The sequence below is a fragment of the Haliaeetus leucocephalus genome, unplaced genomic scaffold, assembly GCF_000737465.1.
Source record: "Haliaeetus leucocephalus isolate CR32 unplaced genomic scaffold, Haliaeetus_leucocephalus-4.0 Scaffold752, whole genome shotgun sequence".
Taxonomy (NCBI): Eukaryota; Metazoa; Chordata; class Aves; order Accipitriformes; family Accipitridae; genus Haliaeetus; species Haliaeetus leucocephalus.
In genome coordinates this window covers 4077248-4096609 of record NW_010973188.1, presented here as the reverse complement: position 1 = coordinate 4096609, position 19362 = coordinate 4077248, and the positions used below count along the sequence as shown (strand labels likewise).

General features: G+C 38.7%; 1 protein-coding gene across 2 annotated transcripts in view; it reads right to left on the bottom strand.

Moving 5' to 3' along the window:
- The window catches only part of STRN (striatin, calmodulin binding protein), a 64363-nt gene extending 45017 nt beyond the window's left edge, over positions 1-19346 (bottom strand). For both annotated transcript variants that reach the window (XM_010581215.1, XM_010581216.1), the window contains exons 1-2: positions 19173-19346; positions 5916-6019 (exon numbers count right to left, since the gene is read on the bottom strand). In XM_010581215.1, coding sequence (XP_010579517.1) covers positions 5916-5944 — 29 coding nt within the window. In that variant the 5' untranslated portion in view covers positions 5945-6019; positions 19173-19346. The remainder of the gene's footprint in view (positions 1-5915; positions 6020-19172) is intronic.
- Between the last annotated feature and the right edge of the window lie 16 nt (positions 19347-19362).

The window sequence follows — 19362 nt, the reverse complement described above, 5'->3', positions numbered from 1 at the left end:
AGTGGTTTCCTACTAATCCAGCTGCATTTTAATTATAATAAACATTTAATTCTGGATGAGAAGGGTAAGTGCAGAGTAAAGAAATGCCTCCTAGGCATAGCAACAAAGACAGATGAAGGAACTGACTTCCTTCCTCCTCAAGAGCTATAGCACTAGGACTAACTCAGCTGAGCAGCAACCAGCAACAAAAGGAGAAAGGATGCACTTGAAATGTATTAACAACAATAAACATTTCGGTAGGTACAGAAAAGAATAACCAAGAAGAGAACAAAATTAAAGCTGAATGCTCAATCAAAATATTCATTTTTCCTTTTCCAGCTATCTGTTTCCTACATCTCACCAGCAGAGAGACGTTACCCTGGTAAAACAACTGCATTTCATTATTGTTAAATACTGATGCTATGTATACTTTTTCCCCCACATCACTAATAAAAAGTAACGACTAACCAAGAACTAAGAAATCCTCTACTCTGTCAGTAATCTACCTCACCAACTTTTAACACTACACTTTGTCAAAAACTTCAAGTTTTCATGCAGTCATCAATTCAAGTGTTCCTAACATTTAATCCATTTTGATTTGATTTAAAGTAAGCAAACATTCATAATTTACTTTAGCCTGGATTAGTGACCTATACTGCACTCTACTCAATTCCGGCAAACATTTCAGAAAGCAGTTAATTTTGTGGCATGAGGCATTTGCTTTTAGCTCATGGGTCTTATATAAGGTTCCATTATCCTCTATGCATTCACTAATTTTCTTATCAAAGTTTTGTTAATAATTTTCACCCTATGAACCACAGTAAAATATTTGCTAGGTTAACTGAAAGGATCATTCCTTGTACCTTTCCTATTCCTCAAAACTCTCACCTACGCTCCAAAATCCATTTTTCAGTAACTCAGTCTGCATTTTTTTTAAACTTCTTTGTATATTTATTCCAATCTGTTAAATCTGTGTATGCTCATTTTTAAAATTTCTTTTCCTCTTAAATCAACAGTAATAGCCTTCTATCTTCTTACTGAAGTTTTTCCCCCTCGTTAAAGGCATTATAAAATCAGTTCAGCAAAGTGAGGTTATTCATTCTATCCACATTCTAAACTATTAGTCTGGTTCCTCCTCATAATGCAACAGTTTTTAAAGCCTTTGTTATTCTTCTTTAGTTCAAGAGGATAACCTAGATTACATGGTGTTGTACACCATTGGCCCTTAAATTTATTTTAAGGCCAAACTGGACTAAGATTTCACCTTTCAGAAGATTTAACTTTGTATATCACAGGCAGAGACCAGCAGAAATACAAATATCACAGAAGAATCATGTCCTAACAAAGACAGGCAACTGAAGAGCTGACAATCCCAAACAGCAATCCTTATTTTTAATATTGCTGGTAAAGTTAAAAACAAAAAGCCATAGACCTTTGCCTGCACAAAATGACAAAAAACCCAATGCCAAAGTCAAACCAAAATTAATTAGAATTAATTAGTATAAATTCAGGTATCTGAGCAAGACACGAGTTAGATGTGAAACAGAAACATGAATATCAAGTCAGAGTACTTGACCCGGTGAACTCACCTTCGGCTATGGTCATTTTCTAAAGTTCAGAGGAATATTTTAAAAAAAAATTAAAAAAAATCAAGAGCTAACAGTCCATCAGGGAAATATTTTCTACTCTTCTTCAGGCAGCAAGTATGAGATTTATTATTAGAAACTTTCTTACGGTACAGCTGAAAATGTCACAGGTATGAAAGACAAACAATCACCTTCTTTCCAGAGCACACTAAGGAAAGGGCTGAACACAACAACTCAGACTCCCAAGAGAGAGTCTTGACCATTCAGTTACACACATTGCAACCAAAGGCTATGAAACTTCTCACAAAACCAACTTTAATTCCTTTCTATACAAATTCTGAATATAGCTTATTCCATCAGCATTTTTATATTTAATCTATTTCTACAATAACAGAACATCTCCTGCCCACCTGTCATGCTTAATTTCTCCGCTTTTTCAGAAATCACATAGTCCACTTGTTAACAGTTTTAGACTGGCCCTCTGCAGTTCACACAATTCCAGTTCACACAACACAGCAGTGAGATACTATTATCACAAAAAAGAGCAAACGTATTTTTTCTGTAAATAAGTATAAAGAAAAAAAGTTTCTCCAACCTTTGTATCCTGTGGTGAAAAACAAGGACAGTGGTTTTGGGGCAGGGGAAGAAGGAGGGAAACAAATGACAAAGATGAGCCTTTATTATCTGAAACTTGTTCAACTTGGATGATTTACCTTCAATTTCTGAAAATTACATCTGAATTATTAACAGTATGCAGATACTGAAAAATTACTTGAAAATAACTAGCTGAAGGATACAACTTTATAGAACGTGTTTTCCATCTGATAACTAGCCTCCAAGTTGTTTGGAAGAAAGCCATTTTGAGGCTGTGAAACTATGTTACCAAGTAGATGCCCTTACTCAGGTAAGTATGAGTATTACCACCACTCTGGCTTTTGCACTTCACCACACAATTCTCCTTTTTTCATTAGCAGTATTTTCTTTAAACTACATGTCTTCTATGCAAACAGACCTTGGAGACATTCAACATGGCTGCCACAACACTTCAAGACCTGCTTAGGAAAACGCTAAAAACTTTCATCCTTCTAAATTTCCTAAGACTCAGAGCAGTGAAACTTTTCTGAATACTTCACACAGAAACAAGTTTGATCCTGATCAAAAAAGGCCACTATTTCTTGGAAATATCTGCTGCCAGACCTGAAGCATCTGATCCAGCTGTGCTGAGAGAGCCTGCCAAAACATCCGTAGAAGATCTGGGAGCCGCCGCCAAACCAAGAGACATAAACAAGAATGACTGCCAGGAACAGCACAGCGAGATATTCTACCCAGGGGAGAAGGCGCCAGCCTTACGCTGATCAGACACACCAGTGCAGAAAACAACATAAAATTAAATCAAGTGTTTCTAGAGACATGGCTCAGGAGTCCAGTTCTTCGGTTGAAATACGTTAAGACAGGAAATGAGCTAGACTAGATGAAATAGCACATGTACTTGAAAGAAACAGTACTACATTTCAGCTAGCTCCCAAAAATCCAGAGGAAACAATGCAATTTACTGGTGGTGGAGCAAGTATTGATAAAGTAATAAAAAGTAACCCTCAACTGTGAACAGCCTCACACTGCAATCTACTGGATGTTGGCAAAACTACATCAAAATTGCTGTTGAACAAATGACAGTGCTTAACTATTAATCACTTCCTTCAAAGCTCTTTGCTATTTAGTGTATTAAAGACTCTTCAGCAGAAATAAGTGGGCTTCCTATACATCCAAAAAAAGGGTAATCTTACAATTACTGACATAAAGACCAAACATTAAACTCAATGTCAGAAAAAGATGACAATCTGTAAGTAAAACTCATTTTCTACCTTACCCACAGTGAAACTACCTAAGTGTCATGAAATAGAGAACAATGACAATGCTTCCAAAGCTGTTTGTTTATAGTAAACTTTGAAAATATTTGGTTAACAAAAGAAATGCTGAACACCCACTATACAGAACAGCAGCTCATAAGTGCATATAACTGAGAAAACCAATGTCGCTCACTTCTTCCTCATGGTTTCCTGAGGGCACTGCGAACACGGACTACTCTGGGCCACAGTTTCATATGCTGCCCCATTACCCATAACTTATTTCATCTAGCTAAGAAAGATTTGTTATGCTGCAAGGCCAGGGCAGAAATGAAGGAACACAGCAATGCTTCCCTGCCCCCTCCCACCCACACCAACCTTCCCTTAACTCGACCAGAAATGTTTTCCTGCTACCTTGTAGGATCTCACTTTCCAGCTCTGAGATCCCAGGGGAAAAAGCCAGCATCTCAACTGACTACTGCCTGACCTGGGTGATGGCTGATTTAGGAAAATGCTGGGAAAGACAGCAATGCTTCCAAGCTCAGTATGTTGCCGTTCTCTTAAGTATCAAGTAAGAACACTTGCTGGGAGACATTTCCAGCAGAAATACAAGACTCTTTCTTCAGGAACTGGCAAATAATACTGCTGTTTAAAACCACAAACTCTTATAAATATCTGTGTCCAGCACACACCATTCACAAGCATCACATTTACTTTAAAGACCATTGCACACCCATACTGAAACTGTCAAACTGGATCGGATCAGCTGACTGTAGCCTACTGACCTGAGTAACTGAGGTCAGTACCATACACTGCAGAAAAAAATACAACAAAAGATAAGATACCTATGTAAAAACTGCTCATAAGAAACCACCAGGTGTTTTTTCCTAATCCTGACAGTGACTGATGCATTAAGATTTAAATGTCTTAATTTAGGTGGATTTTACTGAATGCAACTGGGAGGCATTTTCACTATCCCTATGGAAGCTTAAAAAAAAAAAATAAAATCAATCTTAAAAAGTTTCTCTGATAGCACATGGAAATGTATTTACACAGTCTGATAATTTTAGATAAATAGCTAATTTACCTGGGTTATGAACATGAAGTATTAGAGATATCGCTAAGTAATCAGGAATAGCTCCCTCAGCTTTGAAATGCAAAAAATCTTACTGAATTTATATACCTTAGAGCATATTTTTAACTGTACAAGAACATATTCTATTGCCTCTGTCTTTTTAAAGTGACCCTAATCTTCATAGTCAGGCTCCAAATGTAAGCCTTTCCACAGCTATAAACCGCAATCTCCATTATGGATACATTTGATATTTTTGTGTGCTATTTGATATACGATCAGTACCATAACAAGGCCTGGGCAAAAAGGGTATCTACCTTAAGCATTCCTCTAAGACCTCCCCAAAGAGGAAGCAAGTATGCCAGAGCCCTGAAGCTACTGCTGGCCAGGAAACTAGCTGCAGCTCCATGCTAGCGGATGAATTGGTTGCTACCAGAGATGGTGCAAGGCACGTCTCACGTGCTAAAGCAGCCCATATAAGATGAGCAAATCTAAATGCAATACAGTGATGTACAACAATTAGTGTCCTTTTAAAATTACCTAGCAGCAACATCCTATTCCTCATTTGCGTATGTGTATATTTCTAATCTTATTTCTACTAATACAAACTATTTGAAAGAGGAGTATTTTCTTAAAGATAAGTAGGGATTATCTAATAGGAAAATGGTACGTAAGCAATGATTGCTTTGCAGTAGTACCATAAATACACTCTTTGGTCAAGAATTTTAAAAGACATTTTACTAATAAAAAAAAATTTAAAACTAAACTTGGCCTAAAATAAATCAGTTGACCACAAAGACTTCTGGAAACATGATAAAAAAACCAATTTGTTTGCCTCAAAGATCAGAAAAAGAGGAAAGTATATATAAGAATAAAATGATAAAGTAGACTGGGGACTTCTACTGAAATCCCCGTGAACAAAGAAACAGACATTTGATTAACTGGTAAACACAAACATTTTTTCACTTCTCACACAATTAGACTCCAGAAGATATTCCTGTAGAGCCTATCATACTGAAAAGACTAAAAACTTAGCAAGATTAAAAACCAGCAATTACTAGACTGAAGACAGTTATTCAAGATTTCAGTTGTCAGATATTATTAAACAAAGCTCATACTTTCAACAAAAAGAGAATACACCGTAATTCTGGGGTATAGTCTATACAGCTAGGTGGAATTTTACCAAGAAAAACGTATTCATCATTGATCAACCACGGGTTTTATTTGCATGGTTTTGGAGCCATACTATGTTAGCTATTGTTTTTACTGTAATGCGGACATTTACACTACTAGGTTTATTAGTATAATAATATTGTCGATTTGAGAACTGAATATATACAGAAGAAATATTTCTTGGTTTTGTCAAATACAAAGGCAAAAGAAAGTATCTCTTCAGAATTTCTTCATCATATACTTATCACTAAAGCAGCGTACCTTTCCTGTTTAAGTGCATATTCCAGCATTTTGATTCTTCGCACTAGATCCTTCTTCAGATTTTCTTGTCCTTTTCTTTCACCTTGAAGAAAGGCGATCTGGGCCTGCAAAAGGAAGTGTTCAATTTAGAATCTGCATCCTCAAAACCATTCAGCATAGCTCTTAAGTGTGTGTGTCTCCCCCAAGTTATTTTAAAATTTGTACAGTTCAAAAGAAATTGGCTTAATGTGTTTCATAAACATTAAACACTTAGACAAAACACTGCATAGATGAGCCTTCTAAACTGCATGCTCATTAGAGATCAAAATAGAAAAAGATAAGAAATAAAGCAATTTTAGTTTGACAGGGTTTATTTCCTCTCTTCGCTAAATATTCAATAAAAGATTAGATAAAATAAGCATACAAAAAGCCTTCAGCAGATAAAAGCATTTACCAACAATAAGCAGGAAAAGATGATAAAGTATTTCTGCTCACTAACTGAAGTAGTATGTAATTAGTGTACTGTTCTATAGATACATGTTAGATACCTGATACTAGTCAAAGAACTGAAGTACAGCAGGTTCAGCTAAATGAAAAATAAAACCCAGTTTGTAATACCGTATCAAATGTTAATTATAATGCTTACTAAAATAGGTTAAAGAAAGCTGTCCAGAAATACTGCAATTAAGAGAGAGAAAAAATGGAAAACAGGGAAAGGTATTTTGGTGAGGGAGACCAGGAGACAAATGGTATAGAAGTAAATAGAAGTCAAGTGGAACACAGACACCTAACCTTTATCGACTTCCAGCAGAGAATTAGTATTTAGTTGCCTGTGAAAAATCTCCTTTAAATAGAAAATGATGATATATACAAGATATTAATTCCTAATCATAAAGGCAGAACTACCTGCTTTTGTACCTCGTGCTCAAATCAAGTCCATTATAAGAAGCAGGTTCTTGTGCTCTCAACTCATGAATACACATTTAGACAAAAATACCTACAGGCAGTCACCACTTCATACCCCAGCCTCACCTGCATTGCAAGCCACCTGCCATTTTCAGGATCAGAAGCTTTCTGCCACCTTTGCAGCTAAGTCTCCAAGTATCTCATCTGCCTCTTGAGAAGCACCAACAGGATAAAAAGCAGCTGGTCTACACCATCAACTGTTGAACACCAAGAGCAGTAAGCCTTTCATTTCTATAAATGCCCACTGCAGTTCGATAAGCAGTGTTTTCTGTAGGTACTGCAGTCTGTACCAATCTCTAGTGAAAGTGAGGAAGAAACAAGCAGGAGTATCCTCTCCTCACCTGCCACAGCCTTGCACGCAATCACCAGATATCTTAGTTAATGGAGACAGACACTCCTAAAGAATAACTTAGCTGACTTCAAATTTTTAGTGAGAAAAATAGTGTCTGTAAATGCCATTTTCTCTCCACCAAGTATAAAGGGAATGCACACAACTACCTCGGTTGAATTTTGGAGATCAGGCAAGATGAATTTTACTCCAAAAGGCCATTTGCTGGTGGCCAGCTACAGCAGCTGATCTAAAATATGACACCAGCTGACATAATTTCATTGCTCAAGTACAGTTAGTAAACAGCTTGACAGACACCTGAACAATCCTTAACCACCAGTCACCAACTAGAGCAGCCAGTTTATGACAAGTGAAAAACACTGGCTACTCCCCAATGAAATCAGTCTTCACATTCACTAGGGTAAATGTATTTGCAAAAAAAACCTCAGCTGAATCAAAGGACAGGTCTCTGTCAGTCTGGCATTGAGCTTCTCACTTAAACTGGGATGAACAAAAAACTACAATTGAATTCTAACATTTGTTTTATGCTCAGGTTTAGGGAAAGACAGAGAAGAAAGAAATGGTGCCTTTAGAGTCAGCATTTCCTACCCTGAAGAATGTAACTGCGCAGGAAGCATGTCAACTCAACAAGGTCACCACCTCTCTCAGTAACAAGAACAACACCTCAAGCACATACAACTTAGTGCAAACTAAGTAACTTGTACAAACACCCAGATTATAAGGCATGTACTAGTGCACTGTGATAGTGATTTCTCTCTCCCTGCCTCCACATAGGCCCAGCAGAAATAAACAAGTGGCCTTCAAGCCAAAAAGTGAGAGAACATCAAAGTACACTATTAAAAAACAGTACAACATGATGTAAATTGCATTTGGCTGAATGAAAAAGATCATCCAATGCCATCAGAACACAAGCCAAAGTGATCTATGATGTGACCTGCTGTCTGCAAGTAATTTCTAGCTAAGAACAAACTGACTGAACAGGCTGGAATGAAGCATTTTTACCTGGCAGGTTGGCAAAGGACAGCCAGTAATGGCCTGGCTCATGCACTGCTCTACTACAAAGGTCAAACCAGCATTACCATGCTAACATTTGAGGTTAAAGTCATCTTCCACTGGTAGCAGCCTAAACAACAACAAAAAAAAATGCAACTTCTCAGTAGTTTTGATAATTTACTTTTGTAAGAGAGAGACGTAAATGGATTTGGTTAAGAAATATCATACGACACCTCCTTCATGTGAAAATGAGCAGAGTCACACTTCTGATACAGGGCAGGCCTGGCTCGGTAACTTGCCTGACTAACCATTTGAGAACCAAAATTCAAAACTGTTACCAGAAGCTTCTTAAGCACATAAAATAATGTAAATAATGTTCCTAACTCTACCTCTGGAGCTGAAGCATCTACATCTTATGATTCAACATGAAGCAAAAGGATTGTGCTCTCCCTCCTCGGGGCCACTGGCAGGCTGTAAGTATTATACACATATTGCACAGGAAGAAAGAGCACTGGAAGAAATATTAACTGATTCTTTGAAGATCTTTTATTGTCAGTGGTATGCCAATGCTCTTACTGATATCTTATAACTTTTCTTTTTCCTGGACTTCCAAGAAATTCATGTGTTTCTTACTCGAAACACATGCAGCAACAACAGAGTGGAACTTGCAGCCCAAGAGCCATCTCTCCAGCCCTACACAAGCTTATTGCCAGGATCTTTCAAGGTTACTATATACTTTACAGATTGGCAGTTTTCCTGGCAAATCAAGAAACCGACAAGTGCACCACAGGGTTTGAGAATAATTCTGCCTTCTCCTTGGAGGCTGTGCAGTTTCTAGCATAGTTTGTTCATGCTTTTCTTCTAAGTAGCATCCTTATGTCCGATACTTGTTATTTTTGAGAAATTCTGGCTCTGAAGATGAGAATGCTTACATTTGGTCTTTTTCATAATATACAAAAAGTAAGGAGAATATTTCCCCTCTTTCCCACAGGATGTTAGCAACTCTTATCCCTCATTTATATAAGTACTAGATAATTACAATTAAGTCAGCCTCAGCAGACAACAAAACATCAGTTATATTTGTAAGCTCAAATTTTATTGAAGAAATTCTTAATGATAATATTCAGGCTTATTTGTAATGCACATATGGACAGCATTAAAATAACTGAAATTTTATACCAACGATACTACTGTAAACAGTCCCTATGTCCTAAGCAGATTTCATTCTTTACAATGTTTGGCAATTAACTGAAAACATGCAGAGGAACCTAAATGTTCATACCATAAATGAAACAATTTGTAGTATAAATGAAAACTGAATAAATGAGTACACTGAGTTTAAATATCTAAAATGACAAATGATGACATCTAGCAGTATTTTCTCAGTCTATAGATAAAAACAGTGGTAACTCTAGGATCACCGTTTCCAATCAAAATATTTAGCCAACACCTGTCTAATGTCTGTGCAAACATTTAAAGTGTAAGAGGTCTGGGTTTAAATACGATGAAAAGTATAACTGAACTGTACAACTACAGTTTTCTTGTAATTCGGACGTAAACAGAATTTTATCAACAGATTGAGACTCCACAGGCCATTTCCCATTGTTGCAGCTTTAGTGCAAATCAAACCTGAAGCTTGCACTACCTGAGGGAGTAGGAGAGCAATGGAGGATCACTTCCAATTTGAATGATCTGCAACACTGTCCTACACTTATGCTTTGACCACTCCCAGGAAGGTTTGCCAAAAATTTCAAGAATTCACAAATATGCCCAACAAACAGGTTCTGCGACAACTGACCTTCTACCTCATAAGGTTAAAATGCATCAAGTTGTAAGCTAGTCATTGCAAACCTCTAAATCGCCTACAGGGATCAAGCAAAACCTCAGATTGTTCCTTGCCTTATGGGTGGGGCGCATCGGCTCCATAAAGCACCTGGCCCCACTGGATCCACAGCAAGGAATCAAGGCAGAGTCTGCCTCAAGTTTATTCCAGGCTAAATGCTACAAGTTACTGTATTACAGCTAAACTGTAAAATTAAAATCAAGAGAGTCAGGAGAAAACAAAAACAGACAAAAAACCCAACCCCATTGGATGTTGGGAATATTGGGACGAGAGATGCCTGGAACAGTCTATTTCAGCTACAACCATACAGTCCAGTATTATACTTTTTTCTACTTTATCTCATTAAAGTTTTTAGTATTGCCAACTGCAACAAAACTTAGAAATTTTATGAGTATCCAGTCTAAATTAATAGCACTGGAACTATCTTAACTATTCAACTTCTTTACTGAGAGATTCTAAAAATAGCATTCATTCTTATATTAAAAAAAATTCCCATGGGCAACAACATGGTTGTTTTAGGAAATTCCCCAAAAGACTCTAAGGTCACATTACTGCAAAGTGGACAAAAGGATGAGGCAATGTTTTAGGTAGCACTGGGTTAGAAACAACTTTTTTTAAAATGTTGTTGACTACCTCATACAAGCTTAGCAGCCATAACAATATAATCAAATAATGAAATTGCATCTTAATAAATCTGGATTTCACCAATGTTTGAAAAAGTAAACTGAAATTTACACTTCCTGGAATCAGCAACCATGACAACAAGGATGTTAAAAAGTACACCATATCACCACACCTTTTTAGGCTGACACCTTGACATTACAAAACAGCAAGAGATTAAAAAAATATTTACCTTTAACAGAAAATGTTTAAAAAGAAACAATGCTATGGCTGCTAAACAAACAATGCATGTTTAGTATCAACTTTATCAGCTCCTGAATTTTACAGCTATTTCAAGTTAAAAGGTGAATTATTTTTTTTAGTTCTTAAGACTCAAGAACTATAAAAAGCCTTTCCATTATTTTCTTTAAAATATTTACCTTAATATTTTAAAGTAAACCTCACTGCAAATTTATGGGCACTTGAAGGTCAACAGGCATCATGTGACAAAGTAAGAGCTACTAAGACACGCAATTCAGTATATACTGCTTTTGTAATTCAACAACAAGGTCTTCACAGGTTGAGAGAGAGAACAAGGGAGGGGAAGAAACTGCAAGAAGAGTATTGCAAAAAATATGTAGATAGCTAAAATAACTAAACACATATACAGATGAATCAGCCTGGAACAGTTGTGCTAACCGGTCTACCGAGACCTGCCAGAACGATTCCACAGGCTGGGGGGTGCTCAGTATTTTAGATTATAGTTGGCTCACTGAAGCGCTACATATTTAACTACATTTGTAAATAAGCATAGGTATGCCCAGGGGGTAGGAGGAGAGGACATAAAACACTGGTACAGGGGAGGGGGAAGGGAAATATCAGTGGTCTAGTACTGGCAATTTTTCAGGCAGCATCCTTAACATTGCAACACACACCTACTAGCGCTCCATGCCAAGAGAGGCTAGGAAGCTTTTGTAACTGCCTGTAGCCATTTAAGATAATACCAAACTGAAGTGGGGCCACAGGCTGAAACGAGTGGCAGGCACTGAGGCGTATTTAGCTCCACCCCGCACAGAAGCGCCTCATCCCATTTATCGTCTGCACACTCACACTGGACGATAACGCCTCATGGGATTGAAGCCCAGCACAATCTGCTACTGGCAAATTATTTTTGCTGGACTTTTCAGAGATGTCCTAAAACTGGCATCAGAGCTAAGCCCTGAAAAAATTAAACCATCCAAGAGATCAAAGATTTAGCTTACAGTAAAAAAAGGTGGTTGAAAAAGCCATTTACTTACATTCTTCATTTCTTTGGAAAGATTGTTTGAAAAACAATTTCTTATCAGTGAATTCAAAACTCCTAATATATCATCCAGAATCAAAAAATTATTTAGTAATTTATTCCTGGCAATACCTTGATTACTAATTTAAGCATGTCAACCAACAGGAACACTTTTCTTTCTGCAGTTTGAAGTGTTTTACCAGGCAGACCTCTGTTCAGATAGCCATATCCACTCTTCAGTGCTGCCTTTCACTGTCCTAACAACTGCAAACATCAAAATACTTGCCAAGTTAGCCAAGCAACGTATATTCAGCTTATTTAATCATTCTTCATAAGCAAAAATTTTCTCTAACCCTCCAGTCATTTTTATAGTACACTTAAGTGGTGAGTGTTAACTATTTTTCTTCCTTCTTTTGAGTCCCAGGAGCATGCTCCATGTAGACTGATTTAAGGACAAATAGAGAGCAAGTTTTAAACGTGATATAATTCTACAGGCAACACCGCAATGACACGTCACAAAATAATCGCGTATTATGAGCAAAAGTCCAAATTGAAAATGCTCAAATTAATTGCTTTCCACTTGCTGTACAAGAAAGGCAGAAATGCAGCAACAGCAGTCAGCAGCAGAACTGATAAACAGACTCAGGGCCCACATTTAAACTCAGACAATGGAAGTTCACAGGTTGAATGAATCAGTTGGGGTATAGCAAGACAAGAGAGAAGAAATCTGGAGGAGATTTTTAGATTTGGCTTTGGTAGCAAAAAGAGGAGTGAACCAGACTTGACCACACGAGTATTTGCAAAGGCAATTGGCACATTCTCGTTTCTCGCTCCTACAGCCATGAGCAGCTACTCCTTGTATTCAAGCATGCACCACCACCCTGAACTGACCAGAGCATCAAGTGAAGCAGATACAAAAATAACTGATTTCATTCTCACCTCCTGTTTACAAGCTTGGATATGAACATCATGCATGCCATTTTTGTTCTGATGCTTTTGCAATCCTGCCCTATGTGACTGCCCTAAACAGAAACATATTCCTGGCTAAGAGCAGAAAAAATGCAGTCTTTCCACACTGCGATCTTTAATTTAACTTCTTTGTCACTGGGTTATTTTCAAAATATTCAATATTAGTTAGCATATAGCAAACTCCTTTCAAACAGGAAAAGAACATCTTCTAGATGAGTCCATCTACAGGCCCATACAGAACAGGTCATTATGATAAAGTGAACCTTTGTTTTCACATTTCAGAGTATTTTTATTTCTTGTGTATCGTCTGCAAAGCTTGGATTCTGAGCACTCTGAAGTGATTCAGAAGAGCAGTTTCAAGTATCTGAGCATTTCTCAGCATTTAAAAACAAAACATAACAATCCTTCATCTACTTCTAAGTCAGTTCTTGCCACTTTTTGGCTAAGGAACTTCGAAAGGAGGACTTGACAAGGCCTGGCAGCCTTGTGAAGCCAAATATGTGAGTAGATTGCTGACCAATACCTATTTTCTCAGAAAACGGTCTACGGATATCAATTTTAGTCAAGGCTTGGCATTTGTACAGCCTTACTTCTTTTAGCATTAAGTGAAAATGAACCAAAAGTCTCTGGAGATAAATGTGATCCTCCTTAGGGAATTTTATGCAGCCTGTTCTAGAATTAGTAAATAAAGTTTCAGTGTCTACAGAAATGTCAATAAAGGCCTTGAGTAGGATGCAGAAATACCAATTTAAATTATAAACGTGCATTAGTGAAGACACATAGGGTGTTTCACCATATGCTAACCTGACAAGGAAAACCAAAGTTTTCCACCTAGAATATAACAACTTATTCAATTTTTTGCTTAATTCAATAATTCTATACCAAATCATGAAAATCAGAAAATCCTCTACTTTTTTAAAGTATAACTTTGTCAAAAGTGTCTGTAAGCTTTAAAGACCACTTGGAGACAATGTAACATTGCAAAACTCCCTGTCCATGCCACATCAATATTTACAGCAGCACTTTCATAACAGAGTTAGGCCCACTTAGGAAACACATTTTCATTACACTTAAACTAAATTATAGGTTTAACAGATTTGAGAAGAATGGGAAAATCTGATGCTGGGAAATGCTCAGATCATTTATGCAATTAAAAAAAATAATCAAACAACTATAAAAATCAGGTGCAGACCTGCAATGAACCAGTCTCATCAGTTTGTATTTATATTCTACTTCTCTACAAAAGCTACAAATTTCTACAATACAGCTCTTTCGTCACTGAACATTTACTCCCACCAGTCCTCCTGGCTTAAATAAAACAAGCCATGACAGCTTATCAATGAGTATATTGGGATTAGCTGGCAAACATGCATATAAGCAAACAGGAAAGAAGAGTACAGAAGCTTCTCTTTGCATCACAGGAATTTGGCAACTACAATGTTTGATAAAAAAACTTAGCAAAAGAAATGATATGTGGTAGTCACTGAGACCCATTTAGTACCATCTTCCCCTACTAAACATGCCTCACTATTGTGACCATGGCTCATTTTCTTCCACCTGTCTTTTGATTTATCTGACGTATTTAAAACAATAAAGTTGAGAATATTGTCCTTCTGGTGTGGAGAGGAATTTAACATTAATCACTGTTTTCTTAGTAACATCTGCCTTATAAGAAAAATACTTTATCAAAGACTTGTACAGCACTTCTGCCAATTCATCTTTCACAGAGAATCTCAGAGATTCGACCCACACCATCATATTTGTAAATCTTATACAAAACTTCTTCAAACTGTATTTTATCTTCTATTTTATTGGCCAAACCAAATTTTTATGAGTTTTCCATTAACTAAATAACTGATTTCATCAACTCACTGCTCAGTCCTTTTTCTCTGAACAATATTTTCAAATTATCCAGCTATCAGAATAATTTTTAACTAGAAACTTAATCCAATAAGAGGACCGTTATCTAAAAGCCAACAAACTGTAAATATCAACTATTTCTGAATCAAGTAATGAATGTCCTAAACCACACTATAAATAGCCACAGCCATCTGCCTGATTTGCCCCTTCTCCTCATTACTTTAACTTGTCTATCTCCAAGGACAATCTTACCATGTAGCATGCCTGGTTTTACTGCCTGCCTCCTGCCTCAGAAAAGCAGCAGCAAGGGGGAAGATCACCATCCATGACCCCCCCCTCCAGAGAGCTAACATTACTAAATCTGACTTCCATAACTGACCTCAAGTGCTTATCTATTATTTCCATCATATTCCTTCTACTACAGTTGTCTGCTATCATTTAACCACATTTTACCTCATTTCACCACGTTTTATCTCATTTCATTAACTCTTTCCCTATCATTTAGGGGTTGTGGTTTTTTTTTCGTTTGGCACTGTCTTACAAGGAATATTTTTAACAAAGCTGTGGAAAGACAAGTACATTGTACCCACCCATTCTCCGTAATTTCCTTGCAAACCTTTTCAAAGGAAAGTTTACCCAGGAAAAATAATTTTAAGGTAACCCTGTCAGGTCCCACTACTCCAAGGCAGTCTACTACTCTCAAGAAACAGTTACCAGTTAGAAGAAATGAAAACCTTAGTAGGAAAGAGGACAAGAACTATAAAATTCCTTAGCAGGAAATGGGGTGTCTATACATGCAGTTACATACAGCATAGCAGTTTGTCACAATTTAGAACATTTGTGAAATGCGGAGAAATGCCAAAGTCTGCAAATCAGCATTTTTGCCAGAAAAATGTTTGTCAGAAGCACAACTTTCCACAGCAACATATGCATTGCTTGCAAAGACAAAAATTCCAGTCAAAACAAAAGCCACACACACACACAAGTGCCTTCCAAGCTCATCCAGCCCAAAAGCAGCAGAACTCAACAGCTTTGTCACTTGCTGGGACAAGGATGTGCATCAGCAGTGCACAGCTCTGTGGGGGTCCCAGCCGTGGGGGCAGAGTCCCCATTGCTCTCTCCCAGGGGTGGCAGATGGTTAATTAAAAGGAAATAGCATCCATAACAGAGAATCACCCCCAACCAGTCAGAAGACGTATGGTTAAGGCAAGACACCAATATGGGAGGCAGTTCAAACCCTGCTTGCCTCAAGCAAAGATACGAATTTCAGTGCCCTGCATATGCATTTGCTCAAACTCTTGGCTATTTTAGGATGGGCTTGTCCAATATATAACAACAACTCTGAAATGCCTCAGAAACACAGTCCATAAAAATGCAGAATGAAAAAAAACCCTTAAGTTTAAAACTTTTGCAGAACAGGAAACCCTTTCTTGTCAACTCTCCCAAGCAGCTACTAGAAGAACCTAAGAAAAGGAAAATTACTCATTTCTGAAAAGATATGAAAATAAATGATAATGCTATAAGACACAGTTTGTGAATACTAAAATGAGGATTAATAATGTTAGTATTTATTCTAGTGAATTACTTCACAGGGCATCATGAAAATTTATTCCTAGGATAATTTTTCAATCTACAGATGTCAAAGGACCGTAAACAGAAAGCAAGCATTAAAAGTGAAATATGTAATTAGCAGATAAGCATCTACAGGAACTCTGTGTGAATCTGTTTTCATTCTTATTTGAAATACACAGCTTAGTAATGATACTTGCTTAGATGTAAGTATTGAAGTCCTCTTTCACCCTGAATAAGGAAGATTATATAATAGAGGCAACAATAATTTCAAAAGGTTCAATAATTAGGAAATCAGAGTAAACATGAATATTTGCCAGGGAAAGCAAAATATAGGCATTTGATAGGAAGAAAAACCTTGGAAAGGCAGTACTAGACCAGTAACTAAGAACAGAGAGTAAGCTGCCTGGCCTGCCAACTCATATATGTTATAAACTTAGGTGTGTGTCACCCAAACAAGCATCACATAATGCAACAGAAAGGTAGGCTACCTGAATGTCACATTTAGTTCTACACAATTAATTACAAGGAAAAGAAAAAGAGAAAACAAAAAGAAGCCCAGAGGAGAGCAAAAGGAAGACAGGAAATCACAGTGAGTCTGACTTACAAGGTGTTTTCTGGAGAGAGGATATAGCTTAACTAACCAACAACTACAGAGCAAAAGTCAAGCACGGTAATACTGTGGCATAAAGTATCTGAAGTATTTAAACATCATGACAGGTAAGCAACTGGATATAAAAAAAGTCTATCTCTAAGAAACAAGATGAACTGCAGAAAAAAATTACAGGATACTAAGCAGACCATCCAAAATAAATCCTCTGCCACACAGCCTCCCAAGAGAGCTATTATCTAACACTGAAATTTACATAGGATAGACGACTAGTGAAGTCCAATCAGGAGCACTGCATCTTTATCTCAAGAGAGACAAACTGCCCAACCTCAAACTTCCCTTATTCTGTTAAACATTTCCGAATATATAGGCCAACAAAAGGCTTCAGAAGGAGCACAGAACTAGCTTTTAATTAACGCTGCTCATCCTTCAGCTGTACATGTACAATTTCTAAAAGCCATCCTGTACTTGCTGAACCCCTAACACAAACCTCTCACATGGATCAAAGAACATTCAACTGCAAATGGTCACAGCAGATGTAACGCCTGATGACTATAGAGACAGCCAAGAATTTTGCACCTTTCTGAACATGACTCCACAGCAGATAAATGCTGTTACAGCTCATGGCAATGCCAGCCACAGCTAATTATAACTTTATTGAGATGTTTTGGAAAGAGCCAAAGGCGTTCAAGCAAACAACTTGTAATGGGTTACATTCCCAGTTCTGCCACTGACAATGCACGACTTTGGCAAATAGTTTAAATACTCTACTTCTTTCCTCCTGTCTCATCCATACCACTTACCAAGCTTTTGAGGGATACTTGGGGGAGGAGGGAGCAAGAAGAATAGCATGCTAGCTTCTATTGAAGGGCACTATAAACATGCAAAGCATTATTGCTATTAACGCCCTGGCAGAATCTCTTAGGTCCTGTAAAACAATTTTTTTATCCAAAGCAATTTTTCAGATTTCTATCAGCTATGAAAAAATGCCACAATATTTATGAGACTCCACTGGATATATGACACGTGATGTTCTTCTTATACATAGCTAAGCTAGTTACTTTCCACATAGTATTTACTGGATGTAGCGGATAGAAACATGATTCAGTTGCAAACCAATTTTTCATTGAATCATTGAAGTTAAAATAAAAATTACTCTCTTGTCCCCATGATCAACTCATTTACATTCCTATAAGGGAACCCTCGGAGAAGAATGTCACATCGGCAACTCTTCTCAGAGCAGTTGTTTGATGTTACCATAGAAAGTACAATTAAAAAGAAGACTTCCCTACTAATTAAAAAAAAAAACAAAACCAAACCAAGAACCAAGAAACAGAGAAGTGCTTCACATTGCTAAACAGGCTGAAGACTCTGTTGACAAAGATGGTACTTTGAAGGAAAGACACAGAAAGAAAAGAGATGGATAGGAAGCAAGAGACAAAGAAAGGAGACCTAAAAAGGAAGCAGAGTAGATACTGTTCAGTCTCAAATGTGGCCAAATGAGAACCAAACAGTGGGCTGCTGGTAACGTGGGCAATGTGAGGTTTACAACAGAGATCTTCTTGTAAGCAAAGCCAAAGAGGAACAACCACGAAGGCTGCATTATTGACTGTTATTAATGTAACATGCCCATCACTGAAGTATCTGACAGTAATGGCTCTAGGCCAGCAGTTCCCAAGTCCTTCAACCGCAAGACCCCTATCAGTCCTTTAACGCATTAATGAGCGTATCAACCCCACCGCTTTTCAACTGAAAACACTAGGTAACGTGTCCCATAATACCGAAGGAGTTGCAGCCGGTCCCGCAGGCCTGCCCAGGGGGCCGAGGGCCCAGAGGGGCCGCGAGCCAGCACCGAGGGCCGGGGGCAGCCGCCGGCCGCGGAGGGGCAGCGGCATAAACGGGGCGCGCAGCTCGCCGCAGGCGATTTTTAACAGCGGGTTATGAAACCGGTGACAAGTTTAGGCAGCCGGCCGCGGAGGGGCACCCGGAGAACTCCGGGGAGGCGCCGAGAGCCGCGCGGCGGGCAGGGGCCGCTCCCCTCAGGGCCGGCCGCCATGTCACGCCCCTCCGCCCGGCGGCGGCGGGGGGCGGCCGCCCTCTGAGGGGGAGGGAAACGGCCCGCGGCGGAGCCGGGCGGCCGCTCCCTCACGGGGGAAGACGGGGCAGCGGCTCGGGCGGTCGCTCCCCTCCGGCTGCCGGAACGGTGAGACGGGGGGGAAGAGGTCGCGGGTTATTACCTGCAGCTCCGCCCGCTCCGCCTCCCACTCGGCGCGCTCCGCCTCGAAGCGGCCCCACTCGTGCTGCAGGAAATGCAGGATGCCCGGCACGCTGTACTGAGCCCGGGACGCCGACACCGGCGCGGCGGCTCCGGAGGCTGAGACCCCCCCGCCGCCGCCGCCTCCTCCTCCTGCTGCCGCCGCGGCCGCC